This window comes from Acinonyx jubatus, chromosome B2 (genome assembly GCF_027475565.1).
Source record: "Acinonyx jubatus isolate Ajub_Pintada_27869175 chromosome B2, VMU_Ajub_asm_v1.0, whole genome shotgun sequence".
Taxonomy (NCBI): Eukaryota; Metazoa; Chordata; class Mammalia; order Carnivora; family Felidae; genus Acinonyx; species Acinonyx jubatus.
Genome location: NC_069385.1, coordinates 34184127 through 34201603, shown reverse-complemented (window position 1 = coordinate 34201603; position 17477 = coordinate 34184127). Strand labels below are relative to the sequence as shown.

The window sequence follows — 17477 nt, the reverse complement described above, 5'->3', positions numbered from 1 at the left end:
GTTTATAACTGGAATATTGCAGTCAAAACTTCTAAAAAGTTACACCACTAAATCTTTACCTTTCACCTGTCTTTTCGTTGAAGAGCAGGCATAGAAGTTTTATTATCTTAACTGGCCTATGACTTGGAAATCTTACTGAAAATTATAAGATATTTAAAATGTACACACCTTCATCTATTTTTTTTTCTTTTTTATGATGTGGGGATGAATGTTTTGCAAAACATGTTTAAAAATATTCCTGCTCCCTGGAGCTTACAGGTAGTAGTAATAAAACTGAGACAACCAAGATCGGCTACTCTAGTTCGATCAAATAAATATACCAGCTAAGAACGAAAATGGAATATTTACACCAAGTACAATCACTAACATCAATGCATCTGTGGCGAAGAGTAAGGATTACATATTCATGTTGGATTGGGGTGGAAACACAATTGGCCACCATGGGATTTGACTTCTTCTATACTTGGTAGTTTGGACATCCTTCCTTAAGGAGTTCATTCACTTTATTAGCAGGGACCATTTTTTGTTCTTGACCATATTTGGGGGCCCTGAGGTAGGGATATTTATAGGATCTCAATAATTAGGACCTGCATGCACATTACTTACAGCAAACCCCCCTGCTGAGGGATAGATCTACAGGCGCTGCCTGGCCCTTAGGCCTGGGGCACTGCAGGGTTGGCACGGGGGACTCTCTGGGCAAGGGAAGAGCCAGATGGGGTTTATATCTATGCACGTGGCCTACCTTCCTCCCTGAAACCTTGGGGATAGAGGCTACCCCATGAGATGAGTCTTAAAACCGTCTGTAACCATAAGAACAGCCGGAACATAAGATATATTTTATGATGAGAGGAAGAGAAATGTTTCAAAGACCCAGAACATAAGGGCGTTTCAGGTTTTTCGAAGGTTGCGAAAGAATAAACATGAGATGATGAATAACACACTCTGCTCAAACTGTTTTTAGAAGCCCTCTTTTGGAAATATTATCATTCATATTATTAGTCACACAGAACAGATTTCCCTACCTCCAATTTTCAAAAAGAATATCTGATTTTGTTTTAGTGATCGTAGATGCTGTTACTTAGTAGCCTTAATCACCAGTCAACAAATAAACAGAATATTTAAATATCCAATCTTACTTTTATCCGGACAATTTTAATCTCATCAGAGTTTGTATCAGGAAGAAATTTCTTGGTCTGGCCTCTTCGGTGTCCAAATTTACATTTATTTCTCACCACCTGTTCATCATCTTCTATGGGTCTTCGAACATATTTAAAGCGATCTTTGAGAGCTCGTTTCCACAAAAACTGCATAAATTAACAAAACAAGACAGTTACTCTTCAAGGAGATTGGAATAATCCCACATAAACAATACAGTCTTTGTCACTCTTGGGTTTGCAACTCTTTTCACCTCACAATAGTAAAATTAATAGAACTATCCTTCCATTTATCTTCACAACAATCTTGTGATATTGCCATAAAAATTATAATCTCTAAATTATAACTAAAGAAACAGAGTCGAAAAAATAATAATATATCCCCCAATGCCACACTGGGGTTTTCTAATTCCCAAAATTGGATGTTTTCTTTTTTTTTTAATAATGAACTAAATGGATTTATTTCTGATTTTTCATTCTTTTAAATATTTTTTAATGTTTGTTTATTTTTTGAGAAAGAGCACACAAGCAGGGGAGGGGCAGAGAGAGACACACAGAATGTGAAGCGGGCTCCAGGCTCTGAGCTGTCAATGCAGAGCCCAATGCAGAGCACGAACTGTGAGATCATGACCCGAGCCGAAGTCAAATGTTTAACCAACTGAGCCACCCAGGCGCCCCAAATTGGATGTTTTCTACCATACTTTGCTGTCTCCACGACACATGCCACTTTTCCACTGGGTTCAAAGAAAGAACTGATACTGGCTTATGCAGATACGAATTGATGCATTTTCTTAAACATTTTTTCCCTTCTTAAACATGTCATCCCTTGAAATTCCCATTGGTGAATACTATTGGCATTCATTCCCCAGATATTTGTGGAGCATGTGCTCTTTCAAACACAAAGACCAGGTTTCTTCCCTGGGAGAGAGGAGGGCTCAGGCAGACACAGCATTCAGTCTAGCAGAGGGATGAGTAATTTCAATTCAGAGTGAACAGTGTTATAACAGGGGAAGAGACAGCATTATCTTACATTGTGCTAGGAGACCACAGAAACCTTCCTGTAGGAGGCACATGTGAGCTGAGGTTTAGATCTCAGTGTCAGAAAACTACACCAGGGGGTTGGAGACAGCAGGTGGGATGCCTGGTAAGGGGTAGATAGAAGTTCCAGGCAGAGGAAGCAGCCTGTGCAGTGGACAGAGGGATAGCTTGTGCCATTTGGAAAGCTGCCAAGAGCTATGCATGACCGGGAAGCAGAGGTCACCATGGGGAATGGCAGAGAATAGGCTAGGAAATAAGGCAAGAGAGAGAAGTGAGCTCAATCCTAAAAGGCACGCTTACCCCATAAAGGAGCTTCATGGTAATCCAGAACCAGATCTTTTCAAACCCCTGTCAGTGGATAGGTTACATCGGCATCTCATAGGGAACTTTTGTCCTGGGTTCTTCCTCTAAAGCAATGGTTCTCGAACTTTAACCCGAATCTCAATTCCAGGATGGCACAGGTTGCTGGGGCACCTGGGTGGCTCAGACGGTTAAGTGTCTGACTCTTGATTTCAGCCCAAGTCATGATTTCTCACGGTTCCTGAATCAAGCCCCATGTTGGGCTTTGTCCTGACAGTGCAGAGCCTGCTTGGGACTATCTTTCTCTCCCTTTCTCTGTGCCCCTCTCCCACTCATGCTTGCTCTTCCCCCACCCCTCTCAAAATAAACACACACACACACACACACACACACACACACACACAGGTTGCTGGGCTAGTCTTTCAGAGTCTGTGGTTGGGTATGTCAGGGTATGTAAGAATCTGCATTTCTTACAGGTTCACAAGGACACTAATGCTGCTGGCCCAGACCCTAGAGATTCTGATTCAGTAGGTCAGAGTGGAGCCTGGATGTCTGTATTTTTCAAGGCTTTATAGGTAATCCAGCAGCAAAGCCAGGCTAAGAAGTCCTCCTAGGCCACATTGAGGGAGAAAGCAGATGTTCAGATCTGAGCTCTGACAGAATCTGTCTGCCATGTGCAGTGTTTGGGAGATCAAAGACATGGGCAATAGCTGAGGGACACAACTGGGCTTTCTCAACGAGCCAACATGCTCTTCCTCTGCTGGGCCTTTGATTTTGGCCTGGAAACCTCTATCCCTGTCCTCCCTGACCCTGCTAGTATCTAGTTAACCCTGCTCTGCCTCCAGATCTCAGCTCAGCCATCACTTCTTTATGGAGACCTCTCAGGCCCTAGAAGCTCATTTCCCTTGGTCATCAGCTCTCACCTTTGCTTGTCCACACTTACCACACTGGGGCCTTACCTTCATCTTTGTGATGCTTTTCTGTTCTGTTCTTTTCATTCTTCCTCTCTTTACTTTCCCCCCTTCCTTCTCTTCTTCCTTCCCTCCCTCCTTCCTTCCTTCTCTCTTTCCTTTCCTTCCATTAGGCTGTAAGCACACAAAGGCAGGTTCATGTCTGCTTTGCCCACCAAGCCCAGCACAGTGCCTGATGCATCTTGAAACTACAAATATTGGACACCTTGTGTCAGTTCTCTGTGATGCAGAGGGACCCAGGTGTCAAAGGAACAGACTAGAAGCAAGACTCAGAGTTTTGGCCTTGCTTGGTGAGGAACTTAGTGCGTGAGGAGTAGCCCAACACTTAAAACCTGAACCTCAACGCTGCTCCTCAGCCCCTTGACTTCCGGCAGTGCACTATGCTTGAATAGGCCCAAGACTGGGTGACTTTGGGCACATTTTCTAAGCTCTGTTTCCTCACGGGCAAATGGGAATGCCACTGAAATCACATTAGTAGCGTGGCTAGCACTTAGATTTTGCCATTCCTTGTTCCCTGGCTTAAGTTTCTATGGGTTATTCCCTACCCTTCAGAAGAAAGACTTCCATTGGGAGGGCCCAGGGTCTAGGCCTCGTGTGTATTAGCCAAGAAACCCGTCAGCAAGTAACCTCTGTCTTAGTTTCCACAGCTATAAAATAGAACAACCAGACCGGTGCCGTAAACTGCACTGGGCTTTGGGAGACTGAAATGAATAGCTACTCATGGAAGTTATTTGTAAAGTAAAGTGACGTTTGTTCATAAAACCTTCCAAGCCCTGGAGAGGAGTGCTGTGGGTTGAGGTCAGCCGACAGCTTTGACTCTGATTAAGCTCCTAGCTATGTATGAGTCAGAGACTCTTCATCACCTCCCACAAGCTTGTGGGTCTGCCCTCAGCCACCACTGTTTTACAACAGCACAGAAATAATGGATAGTTTATATTCTTCTTAGCCTTAAAATATGAAATAATGCAAACACACTTTTCCCCTCATGTTTCCTACAGCTCTGAAGTCCTTCTAAACCTGCTGATGTGGTGGGAAGTATTATAGCACTCAACTGTTAGGATTTTTTTTCTTTTTTTTTTGGTTTTTAAATTTTTTTTTAATGTTTATTTATTTTAGAGCACGAGCAGGGCAGGGGCAGAGAGAGAGGGAGACACAGAATCTGAAGCAGGCTCTGGGCTCTGAGCTGTCAGCACAGAGCCTGATGCGGGGCTCAAACTCACAACCTTGAGACCATGACCTGAGCCAAAGTCGGACACTTAACTGACTGAGCCACTCAGGCGCCCCCAGGATGTTTTTCAATTGCCAATTTCTTTTTCCCAGCCTCTCCCCTCTCTTCTTATTAACTGTCTGATAGGAACAGGGAAAAGACAAATTGGCAAGTATTTACTGAGCATCTACCATTTTTATACCTAAGAAAATGAGCAATAATTGCATAATATCATATACGTATATACATAATATCATATACATGCCTGGCACCATGAGTTCCTTACACAGATGCCTCAGTAGAAAATCCCATGTCACTGAATAATCATCCTCCTTAGCCATACTCTTCCACCTGGGGGCTGCGGCGGGGGGGGGTGGGCGGGGGAGCGGGCAGTAGAGTGGAAAGAGCTATATGGATATAGCTCTCCTTTAATTCTTCTGAAATAAAAAATAGTCCTGGGGGCACCTGGGTGGCTCAGTCAGTTAAGCATCTGACTTCAGCTCAGGTCATGATCTGGCGGTTTGAGTTTGAGCCCCGCATTAGGCTCTGTGCTGACAACTCAGAGCCTGGAGCCTGCTCCGGATTCTGTCTCCCTTTCTTTCTGCCCCTCCCCTGCTCACAGTCTGTCTCTGTCTCTCTCAAAAATAAATAAACATTAAAAAAAATTTTTTAAATAGTCCTGACATTATGGGCACCCGATCTAGTACATGAAACAGTCCCTGGCATCACCAGCAGGTTTTGGCTCCACATTTTAAGCCCAGATATAATGTTTAGGAAACTTTCAGACAAACTTAGAATATGAAACATCTTACATGGCAACTGGACTAGACTTGTCCAAAAAATAAGTATCAGGGAAAAAAATAAAAGAAATTAGAAAAAAGAAATTAAAGGGGCACCAGGGTGGCTCAGTCAGTTAGGTGGCCAACTTCGGCTCAGGTCATGATTTCGCAGTTCATGAGTTCGAGCCCCACGTCTGACTCTGTGCTGACAGCTCAGAGCCTGAAGCCTGCTTCGGATTCTGTGTTTCTGTCTATGCCCCTCTGCTCATGCTCTATCCCTCTCTCTCTCTCTCAAAAATAAATTTAAAAAACATTTAAAAAAAAGAAATTAAAAAGACATAATAAACAAATGCAATGAATAATCCTTGACTAGATTTTATAGTAAAAAATCCATTCCAAAAACATATTTTGGAATAATTGGAGAAATGGGAATATGGGTTATATATATTATTATGTAATTATTATATCATATTATGCAATTATTGCTAATTTTCTTAGGTATAAAAATGGTATCGTTCTTGTAGAGGAGATCATCCGTATCCTTACAAGATACATGCTGAAGTATTTAGGAATGGTGTCTGAAACTTGTTTTTTGTTTCCAAATGCCCAGCCAAAACAAATAAAGAAATATGAGACAAGAAAAATAAATGTGGCAAAATATTAACACTTACTGAGTCTAAATCAGTGATTCTTTTTAAAAGAATTTCTTTTTCTTTGTAGAGAGAGAGAGAGAGTACACAAGGAAGAGGGTGAGAGAGAGAGAGAGAGAGAGAGAGAGAGAATCCCAAGCAGGCTCTGCACTCAACCCATTGCTCAACATGGGGCTCAAAGGCTCAATCACAACCCTGGAATCACGACCTGAGCCGAAATCAAGGGTTGGAGGCTCAACCAACTGAGCCACCCAGCTGCCCCAGTGATTCTTAATTATCAGGATTTTGTCCTCTTCCCAGAATGCACATGGCAATGTTTGGAGACACTGCTGTTGTCATAATGGTTTGGGTGAGTGGGTGGGGCTACTCAGGGATACTGCTAACTAACCTACAGTGCAGAGGACAGCCCCCACCACAAAGAATTATCCAGCCTAAAATATAAGTACTACCAAGGTTAAGAAACCTTGATCTAGATAAAAGGGTATATGGGTGCCCATTGTAGCATTCTTTCAACTTCTGTCTGGACTTACGAAAATAAAAAGTTGCAAATAAAGTTAGCCCTAAAAATGACAAAGAGCTTGCTCACTTGTGCTCACTCTCTCTCTCTCACACACACACACACACACACACATTCACATTCTCAGAAAATTTCTGTCTTCCACTGTAACATTAGAAACATAACCTCACGCACACTTGCAGGGAGAATTTGGGTAAATATCTACCATGCACCAGAGTTTCCCCTTTGATTCTATGTAACATGGGCTGTACATGTTAAGCAAACATGGGCTGTAACATGCTAAGCAATTTTTCAGGTCTCCATATCAGTTAACCATCTTTCATTAATGCCACTTGGGATGGAGGTGGCTAAAATGCACACAAAATTGAAGTAAGCATTATTCATTACTTTCTATTTGACTCACTTTCATAATCATGAAACTAAAGGTCAAAATGTAAATAGATAAATATATATTTGCTTACATGAATGCAAATATTCTCTGGATGGAATCTTTGATAGCATTAGTTACTTCTGGGGAGGAAAATTAGGGGGAAGACAAGAGGTGGGAGGGAGACTTTTCCATTCATAGCCTGCTGTAGCTTTTGAATTTTGAACTCTGTGAGTATATAATTTATTCAAACAGCATATTTAAATTATTTCTAAAAATGCAACTAGCTCTATGCACAGTAACACTGATTCATCGGCAGATAGGCTACTTGAGTGTAGAAGACATTCTTAGAATCAATTTTGTTAGCCACATCAGTGTGATTATCAATGTTAGGACTCTGGGTTTGTTTTCTTTGTAGTTTTTTGGGATTTTTGTATAGAGTTTTTTTTTTTTTTAGAGAAAATTAGGTTTATTTTGCAGTATGCTTTTATATGCAGCAGCTTACTTTAGAAAGGATGTCATACGAGAACCAAAAATACCTCAATTCCAGTCTGGGCTTCAATAGTTACTAGTTGCAGACATGGAATCCAATCTCTTTCCTGAGGCTGGATGGTAAAAAAGAATATATATGGCACTTTCCCACTCAGAAAATTCTGATTCTATCCCCACATAATAAACATTTCTTGAAAATACAGGAAGAAAATAGAAGGAAGGAAAGGAGGAAGGAAGGCACTTCCTTCTAGTGATGATAGCCCTGGTATAGGTGTCACATCCTTCTCTCTTTTTAAAAAATTTTTTTTTAATATTTATTCATTTTTGAAAGACAGAGACACAGCGTGATCAGGGGAGGAGCAGAGAGAGAGAGAGACACAGAATCTGAAACAGGCTCCAGGCTCTGAGCTGACAGCACACAGCCCGAAGCAGGGCTCGAACTCACAGACCGCAAGATCATGACCTGAGCAGAGGTAGGATGCTTCACTGACTGAGCCACCCAGGCACCCCACATCCTTCTCTTTTGGGGTATTACATCTCTCTTTTTTTAAAAAACATTTTACTTTTTAATGTAGTTTTTAGATTATTCATTTTGAGAGAGAGAACACAAGCAGGGAAGGGGCAGAGAGAGAGAGGGAGAGAGAGAAAGAAAGAAAGAAAGAAAGAAAGAAAGAAAGAAGAAAGAAAGAAAGAGAAAGAATCCCAAGCAGGCTCCACACCCAGCACAGATCCTGACATGGGGCTCAATCCCACAACCCCAAGATCATGATCTGAGCTGAAATCAAGAGCTGGACGCTCAACTGACTGAGCCACCCAGGTGCCACTTGGGTATTATATCCCTTAAAGACCCTTCCTAGAGACTCCACATTACACATGTTTTGAGGAAGAGACAGAAAGATGCTGTTGGAGAGACAAAGAAGACAAAGGAAGTGGATGTGGAAGGGAGGAACAGGTGGAGCACAGGGGATTTTTAGGTCCGTGAAAATACTCTGTAAGATACAGTGATGATGGGTACGTGTCATTATATATTTGTTCAAACCTTTAGAATGTACAGCCACGAGCATGAATCCTAATGTAAACTATGGACTTGGGTGATAATGATGCATCAATATAGATTCACCCATTGTAGTAAATGTACCACCCTTGTGGGGGATATTCATAATGGGAGGGAGGCTATACATGTGGGGGCAGGGCTACATGAGAGATCTCTGTACGTTCCTCTTGCTGTAAACCTAAAACTGATCAAAAAAGTCTATTTTTTTTTAAAGAAGACAAAGTGGGGGGGGGCATCTGGGTGGCTTAGTTGATTAAGCATCCAACTTTCGATTTAGACTCAGATTATGATCTCAAGGTTCACAGGATCCAGCCCTGCATCGGGTTCTGCACTGACAGTGCATACCCTGTTTAAGATTCTCTCTCTGCATCTCTCTCTGTCCCTCCTGTGTTCATTCTCCCTCTCTCTCTTTTGCTCTCTCAGAAATAAACACTTAAAAACTCCATTTAAAAACACTTTTTGAAATAATTGGAGAAATGAGAATATGGGTTACAAGTATTATTATCAAAATAAATAAATAAAGATTAAAAATAAAAAGGCAAAGGAATACAAGAGAGATACAGAAGGTTTTAAAAGAGAGCAGAGCCAGACAGAGAGGTGGGGGAGGGAGGGAGGGAGGGTGAGAGAGAGAAAGACAGAGAGAGAGAGAGACCAAAGCTAAGAAAAAAAACAGGGACTGACAGAATGAGACAGAGCCAAAGGAACAGAATCAGAGAGAGACCAAAATAGAGACAACTAGCCAGAAAAGACAGAGAAAGAGAAACAGACACAGACACAGATGGACAGACAGAGACGGAGGGAGGGGGAAATGGGGCATACAATGACTGGACAGTACAAAGCTATTATTTTAAGATGGGTTGAGATGGATGGAAGGGCCCCATGTGGTCACTTACAAAGCCACAGCCATCCTCGTCCAAGAAAGGGTGGGCTTGCAGCAAGGCGTTGACCACGTCATTGTATTGCTGGGTGCTGGGATACCTGTTCAGTGCAACAAGAAGGACATTTTTCACTTCAAGCAGCCCAATTTCCTTCCTATGAGTCCAAATTATACTCACTTTTCTTCCAATCCTTCTGTATAACAATGTAGACATTCAAATATTGGGCAATGTTGGACTTATTACTAATATGTCATCCAAAATCTAAGGAAAATAGGTTCCAAATGAATTCTACTCTACTCCGAAAACAGACCCTCTCCCAGAGCACGAAGTGTGGCCTATTATTACTCACAGTGAGCCTTCCAGATACTTAGTCATGTCGGCCTGGAGAAACTCAATGATCCTTATCCTCATGCTGTGATCGGGACACTTTTGTTCTGCTAACATGCACTTGACATCATAGGGAAACTCTGGTAAAACATACGACTTAGTCCATTGCAATTCTTTATTCCTTGCTAGAACATGTTTCACATTCCTTCTGTTAAATAAAAACACACAGAGTGAAATTCTATTTCAAATAGATGCAACTTATGAATTCTCTACATCCCAAGAAATGTGGAATTAATCAATCCTTCTCACACCCGTTCATCTAGCCACAAATGTCTGGGAGGGCTCATTAGCTATCTCTGTTTTCTTTCCCTTTGCACACACATAAATAATTTGTAGTTCTGGGGAAAAAATATCTTAATAAAATAGACTGGAATAAAGCCTAAAGTTGGAAAGAAGATTGAACCATATATCTTGAAGACATGTGATGCATGGCTCAAAACTGAACAAGATACCAACTAAAAGAGAGTAAGCTGCAACTCAGCAAAGCAAAAGAGGCACACAAATAAAGTCTTGGTGCGTGACTAAGAAAGTTCTTCTAATTAATTTATTCTGTTACTGTTTATAGTGAAATACAGGATCCACTTAATTTAGTTGGTCTTTGGCTACTTTTTAAATCTATTTTTATTTTTTAATTTAATTTTATTTATTTTTTTCTTTTTAGAGAGAGGAAGAGTGAGCTGATGAAAAGGGTAGAGGAGAGAGAGAGAAAGAGAGAGAATCTTAAGCAGGCTCCACACTCAGCACAGAGCCCGACAGGGACTCAGTCCCACAACCTTGGGATTATGACCTGAGCCAAAATCAAGAGTTGGCTGAGGCACCCCAGTCTTTGGCTATTCTAATAAGGTAAGCGTAGTTTCTGAATTAAAAGTACATGTCAGATACTTACATTCAGATGAAGTTTCTACAAAAGGCTACAGAAAACTATAGCTACAGAAACCAAATCAAGCTCATCAGTGTTTACCGGGGGCTGCAGGTTGGAGAGGGGACTGACGGCACAGGGGCGCAAGGGGAGTTATTCAGGGGGATGGAAGTGTTCCAAAATGGACTGTGACAATGACTGTGCACCTGTACAAATGTGCTAGAGTTAACTGAGCTGTAGATTTTAAATAGATGAACTTCATGTTACATAAACGATACTCCAATAAAGTTATTTATAGAATTAAATATGAGAACCACTTGAAAACCCTCAAGTCAATAACTGAACATTAAGTGTGTAAAAAGAAGAATCTATAGGAAAATTTCCACACAACTTATCAGGGGCAATAGGCTTGCTTTGGGATGGAAGTGAAGTAGGAGAGGCGAGCCAAGTAGAAGACAAAGAACAGAAGGATTTCCTGAATCAGCCTAAGTAGATTTATTTTCTGGCACGCCCATGGAATCCTTAGCAGTCCAAACAAACTTCTGATGAGTTTTGAAAGGCCGGGCTTCCTTTAGAATGCGAGGTCATATATTATAAAAGTGCATGAGCTATAATGAAGCATGGGGGACAAAGAAAAGAGGAGAAAGCACTGTCCTCTCTTTTCATGATAAGCTCTCTGCTTGTTTCCCCTCTTTGGCAGTCCTGTATCAGTGGTGAAAATATGTCCCGGCAGAAATAAGCACATGGATAATTTAATACTTGATCCAACGCAGCAACAGGCAATTCCCAGATGACATTTGTGCTTCAGCCCAAACTATTTCCAGTATGTTTTTCTCTCATTTCATTCAATCATTTAACCCAAAGTAACTGGGGGAGTGGAGGGGGGGTGTCTATGGTATGCCAATTACTCTTCTATAATCCTGATTTCCTTTCCTATTGTAACAACTTGTTTCTTTTCCCCATGATCTCTCCCTTACCCACTCAGACCAAGAGTGTAAAGAAAGGCAAGTTTTGTTTGCTGTATTTTGTGCCTTCTCTAAGTTTTTAAAAGGTGCTGTAACTGTGCAGGTGTTAAACTTGGTTTCAGTACGTTCTATCTCCTTTGCCCCAGGAGTTTCTGGTAGCTGAAGTAGCTGCATGACGTCTTTGGGCTTTTCAGGTTGTGATCTCTTGTTTAGTACTGCATCAGAGGGTAGCTTCAGGATTCCAATGCTAGCAGATAAGGCTTGCTACAATTTTTACCTTCTTGTTCTATATATTTTTTTCGGTATGTCTCTTTTCTTCAAAATAAGGGTAGGGACTATATACCACGGTATTATTTTTGTCAAATGCCCTAATTGTCGCTAGGTATATGCAAGCTCTATCGAAGCTAGGTATTACAGCTTGCTTTTAATAGCATTCTTAGGCAAAATCAGAGGCATCATTTTGTTTTCTTTACATTGAAGCGATTTAACAAGGTATTCTGGAAGTGAGAGGAATACAAGTTATGCAATCTAATACAAATCCAGACAAGTATTACACAAGTAAAGGGACTCATCAGAAATTTAAAATACACTCTAGGGGCACCTGGGTGGCTCAGTCGGTTAAGCGTCTGACTCTTGGTTTCGGCTCAGGTCATGATCCTGTGGTTCATGGGATTGAGCTCTGAGTTGGGCTCTGGGCTGATAGCATCAGCCCAGACACTCTCTCTCCCTGTCTCTGCCCCTCCCTCACTTCTGTGTGAGTGCACAAGTGTGTGTCTCTGTCTCTCAAATTAAGTAAATAAACATTTTTATAAAATAAAAAGAAAAAAAAAAGAAAAACACACTTTAATTTAGAAGCAGATAACGGCACAATCGTTTCCCATTCATAAAATGATATTTTCATTGAACCAAAAAAAAAAATCTTTACTGTGAGGTTAAGATTATTCGTAATATCTTCATTGAGGCAGAGTTGAGCAGAATACCAGTGGAAGTCACCCTTAAGCAAGTGCAAAGAGCAGAAAGCAATCCCAAACTGAGCGGACACTAATACTTCTATCCCCACCTCAGTGCCAGGGCTTGTCAACAAAACACCACAAAAGACCTCTGATCCAACGGATCTCAATCCTGGGTATGCAATAAAATCAACTGAAAAGCTTATAAGACTTTTAAGACAATGTTAGTGGCTAGGATTGATCCCAGTCTAAGTGAATCAAAGTCTATTGCACTAAAGAGTTTATATGTAGAGTTTATTTTGTAATAAAAAAAACTTCCAATTAAGTTGACACATTTGATAAATGGCAATATCATCACTGCAATATGCATTAATTTTAAAAAATTATGAAATGAGGTTCTCATGAAAGAAAGTTCATTGGTTTTGAAATGTTGTTTGACTTTGGGGTGAAAAATCATCTAATTCTGCAGACACTAGGGGGCTCACCTATGGGAAGGAAGATAGCTGTATTAAGAACAGGTCAAGTTGAGCTCCAGCTCTCTAAGGAAAAATTTCAATGCGCAGAAGACAGAGACTGAGCCTTGGAAATGACCAAAAAGGCATATGTGTTATCCGGGGACAGGGACCATTTCTTTTATCTCCAATATATATAATTTTGCTTAGTAGAGTTAATGCACAACGACTTTGATGGGAGGATGAATGTGGTCAACTGAAAGGAGTGGTTATCTGAGCAGGGCTGAATTCACTTTGGTCTCAACAATATATCTAACCTTTCAGCGGTTCCTCACTGCATTTGCTACCCTGGTAATCCAACTCACCATTTATGCTCCCAATATGTCCCTCATAACACTCCCATCATGCCTTTCCTTAATCTCTTGCACATTAACCTCCTCCCAATCTCTTTATTAAGACTGCCTCCTTGAAAATTGATAATGATTTCCTAATTTACAAATTCAGGACCTTCAGGCAATGGCTTTTTCAAGATCTTTCTAACCACATGTAGTACAATTGACCACTTTTTCACAGTCCTGTTTTCATTCTCATTTTCCTATATGCTATTTTACTTGCTTCCCGTCTTCCCGTTTCTCCAAGAACTCAATAATCTCTTTTCCATGCTTTGCCCTCCATCTCCAGCAACTTGTACATTATTCATTTCATACTCAACATGTCCAAAATGATTTATAATCTTTTCATTTCAAAACCAGTTTTCCATTTACTGTAGACTGAATTGTGTCTCTCCCACCAATATTCATACAATTGAAGCCCTAATTCCCAATGACGCTGTGGTGAGAGGACTTTTATAGAAATAATTAAGGTTAAATGAGCCCCTGATATATAGGATTAGTGTTCTTATAAGAAGAGACATCAGGGAGCACACTCTCTTTCTCCATCATATTGGCCATTTGCAAGCCAAGAAGACAGCTCTCACCAGAAATTGGCTGACACCTTGATCTTGGACTTTCCAGCCCCCAGAATGTAAGAAACAAATTTGTTTTTTAAACCACCCAGTCAATTTAATTATGGCAGCTGGGCTAAGACACCATTCCAATTTCCATGTTTCTTTCATTGTATCGCTTTCTCTTAGCAACTCAGACTTAACACTTCACTGTCTTTTTCATCTTAATTCTTTACATCTGGGTATCATGAAAATTTCCCTATATCTTATCTCTTGTATTTGCCTACTTCTCTCCATTGTTCATGTTACTACATTTACCCAGGCATTCAAATGTGGGCTACTTCAGCAATTGACCAGCAGAGTTCTGCTTCTGGAATGGCCTAATTAGCTCACACTGAACCAGCTATCCTTCGAATAATAACTATTAGCACTAGACAAAATACAAAAACAAATAAACAAGCAAACAAAAATGAATTGAAAACACTGGCAAGTAGAAAAAAAAACAGGCAGATTCTGAAGAGGAGTCTACACTTGGAAAAAAAAAAAAGAAGACATGGAATGAATTTCCTTTTTATGACTTTTGGCCTGAAGGCAGGCCTCAGGCAGGGCTGCTAAAACTCTAAGAGCAAACCCACCATCTTTCTGGACTGCTGAATTAGTGGGCAGAGTCTGGGCAACCTCATCTCTGGAAAGGGAGAGGAGAGTCTCAGAAAGGAAACATCTAATGAGAGGGAACTACAAATTCTGTGTCTAAACTGTCCAAATCTTTGGCTGATCTGGAACCACACATGTGCATAGCTCCATTGCAAATAAGAGAACTAAACTTGGATTTGAGCCGATCCCTAAGAGACAGTTTTAAATGTGAGCCCAACAAATTTTGTTGTTTTGCTAAAACAAACTAACCAACAATCAACACTCTTCAGGTGAATAAGCCAGAATCAAGAGTCTCCACACTGTAACATTCACAATGTCTAGGATATAATCCAAAATTATGTGACATAAACAAAGTCCCAGAAAAGTGTGACTCATTTTCAAGAGTAAATGCAATTAACGGAGTATGATGTTGAGATAATCCAGATGTTGATGAGGACTTTAAAATAGCTAGCATAACAATGTTCAGTGACTTAGAGGAAAATGTGCTTGAATGATTTAAATAGTAGGACATTTTAGCAGTGAAATAGAAATTATTAAAAAGAACCAAACAGAAATTTTAGGAGAGAAAATTACAAAATTTGAAATAAAAAAAATGTACTAGCCAGGATAAACAGTAGAATGGAGGTTATATATTATATACTCTATATAGAGTGAGCTTGAAGGCAGAACAGTAGAAATAATCCAGTCCAAAAAACATAAGGAGAAAATAGATTGAAAAAAAATAGGGTAATAGTTCACTTTTTAAATTCCATGTTGCCATATTTTATCCCCTTAGAGAGTCATAAAACCTTCTCCTTTTGACCTTCTATCTAATTTTACATAAACACTGATATCGTCATGTCAATCTGTAGAAGAGCCAGAAAGAGCTGGCTAATGACTTCCAAGTGCTCTTTGACCCAAGACATAACCCAGGTACCCAGTACATTAAACCAGTCTTGATTGACACGGTAACTATGCCCAAGAAAAAGAAGCAACTCAAGTTCTAGGCCCCTGGATCCTGGTCTGATTGAATGACCATATCAAACTATGCCAATTCATACCTGTCTATCTGAGGTCAGGACACCTTAAGAAAGCTGTCAATGAGGCTATTCAAAAGTAACATCTCTCTGTAGCTTGCCAGGCTCCCGGGTTCCTATGGAGAAGCCCTTCCTAGGACTCAGTTGCCCTGCCATGATAATAAAGCGGATACCCAGGACTACTGTCTCTAGAGAGAAGACAAACAAGATGTATAAACAAAAAACAGAGCTGGACAAGAAACATATTGCATGGACAGTGGACTGTTGCTGGCCTCCTATGTTTGTCCTAATCATATAACAAATTTTGCCTTAATTTGATGAACACTTGGGCTACCACTTCAACTGTTATCTTTTGGAGCAGTTTATTCTGAAGAAACACTCACTGGTTACCTTTGTTTCTATGACTGGAATCTACAGAGGAGCTCAGCTGTCTCTGGGTTTACATGATCTGATAACTGTATATCATGTGATGTGATCTGATAACTGCACATCATGTATAAGCCACATGCAGTCCAAACACTCAAGAATCCAACATTTCTAGGGACTATTCCCAATGTGTTAAGGAATTTAAAAAAAACCTCAGGTATTGAAAGATTGCTGGGATTAGACAGAAGCCACTGTGGAAGTTTCACTGAAAATCTACAAGTCCCATAGTTTAAAGACCAAGTGTATGGGAAAGCTGAAACTTTGCCTGTGAGACCTGACTGTACTAGATGTTTTGCCTTTTGTGATTCATCATGTGAACTTCACCCTTTTCCCAGTTGTTATAGGCATGATAATCTTCCTTCTTCCTTACAAGGTAACCCACATGTTGAGTGACATGGGTGATTCAGGATTCTCCTGTCCCTAGCCATCATGTACTATGCATTGAACACGGTAGATAGGCCATCAGGGACCCAATGTGCTGTGTTTATCTCTTCGACCAAGAGCATCTCCAGTATCTGGTCTTGCTGAGAATAGTCCTATTTCTAAGGGCAGCCTGAGGCGGGCCTATTCTTAAGTTATCAGCCCTGTGGGTTCCTGGAACTCTCCAAGAAGAAGAAAATAACTGATTTATTAACATATTTGAATGTAAAAAATGTATGTTTGGAAGGAAAAACCTGGAACTATTCCCTGCAATAAAAACCCCATTTAGAGCCATTGAGTGTTGGCAGTTATTTTATCCCCATGAAAGCAGACACTCTTGCTTTAGGGAGACTGTAAACTCTTGAACCTCCAGACCAAAAAGTGTCAGCATTTCTTTGTGAATTAAAACACCTTAAGAGTCCAAAGCTTTTGCTTCCAATTTAGTGGACTCTCATATTTAAAAAGAAATTTTCCCATTCTCCCTTTACTTATCTCCACAAATAAAGCAGGTGATAAGGTTTTTAGATTCTATAAACAAAAACAAAATTCATGGTGTGTAACTTCTTAACATCCCAAATTTGAATTCATCATACTTAATACTTAGGACAATTCATAACATGGTCCAATTTTGTGCTATCTTATTATCAGCTATTATCCAATGTGAATTCTCAGATCCAGCCAAAAACCAAGCCTTCTATATTTGCAGAACACCCTATACATGTATCAGTAGTTGCTTCTCTCACCCAGAAATCCCTGAGCTTTCCTCATACTCCTAGGCTCATCTTAAGCACTTCTGGTGAACTCTCCTCCATTCTCCTGGCTCTCAGGTGGTCTCCCTTATCTGAATCCCCCACATGGCCTCGTCCAATGTTGGCCCCATGAGTACTGAGCTGTCTTGGCTCCTCATCTGTTTTGATTTCCCTATGAATTTGCTGAGTGGAACAGTTTGTAACAAAAATGTAAAAGATTTAGGAACATTTGAAAGAGATATAAAATAT

At 40.5% G+C, this 17477-nt stretch overlaps 1 protein-coding gene across 2 annotated transcripts in view; it reads right to left on the bottom strand.

Moving 5' to 3' along the window:
* SAMD3 (sterile alpha motif domain containing 3) overlaps nt 1–17477 on the bottom strand; it is a 56855-nt gene that overhangs the window by 25245 nt on the left and 14133 nt on the right. For both annotated transcript variants that reach the window (XM_053222250.1, XM_027056922.2), the window contains 3 exons: nt 9757–9942; nt 9423–9507; nt 1137–1304 (listed from right to left, as the gene is read on the bottom strand). In XM_053222250.1, coding sequence (XP_053078225.1) covers nt 1137–1304; nt 9423–9507; nt 9757–9942 — 439 coding nt within the window. The remainder of the gene's footprint in view (nt 1–1136; nt 1305–9422; nt 9508–9756; nt 9943–17477) is intronic.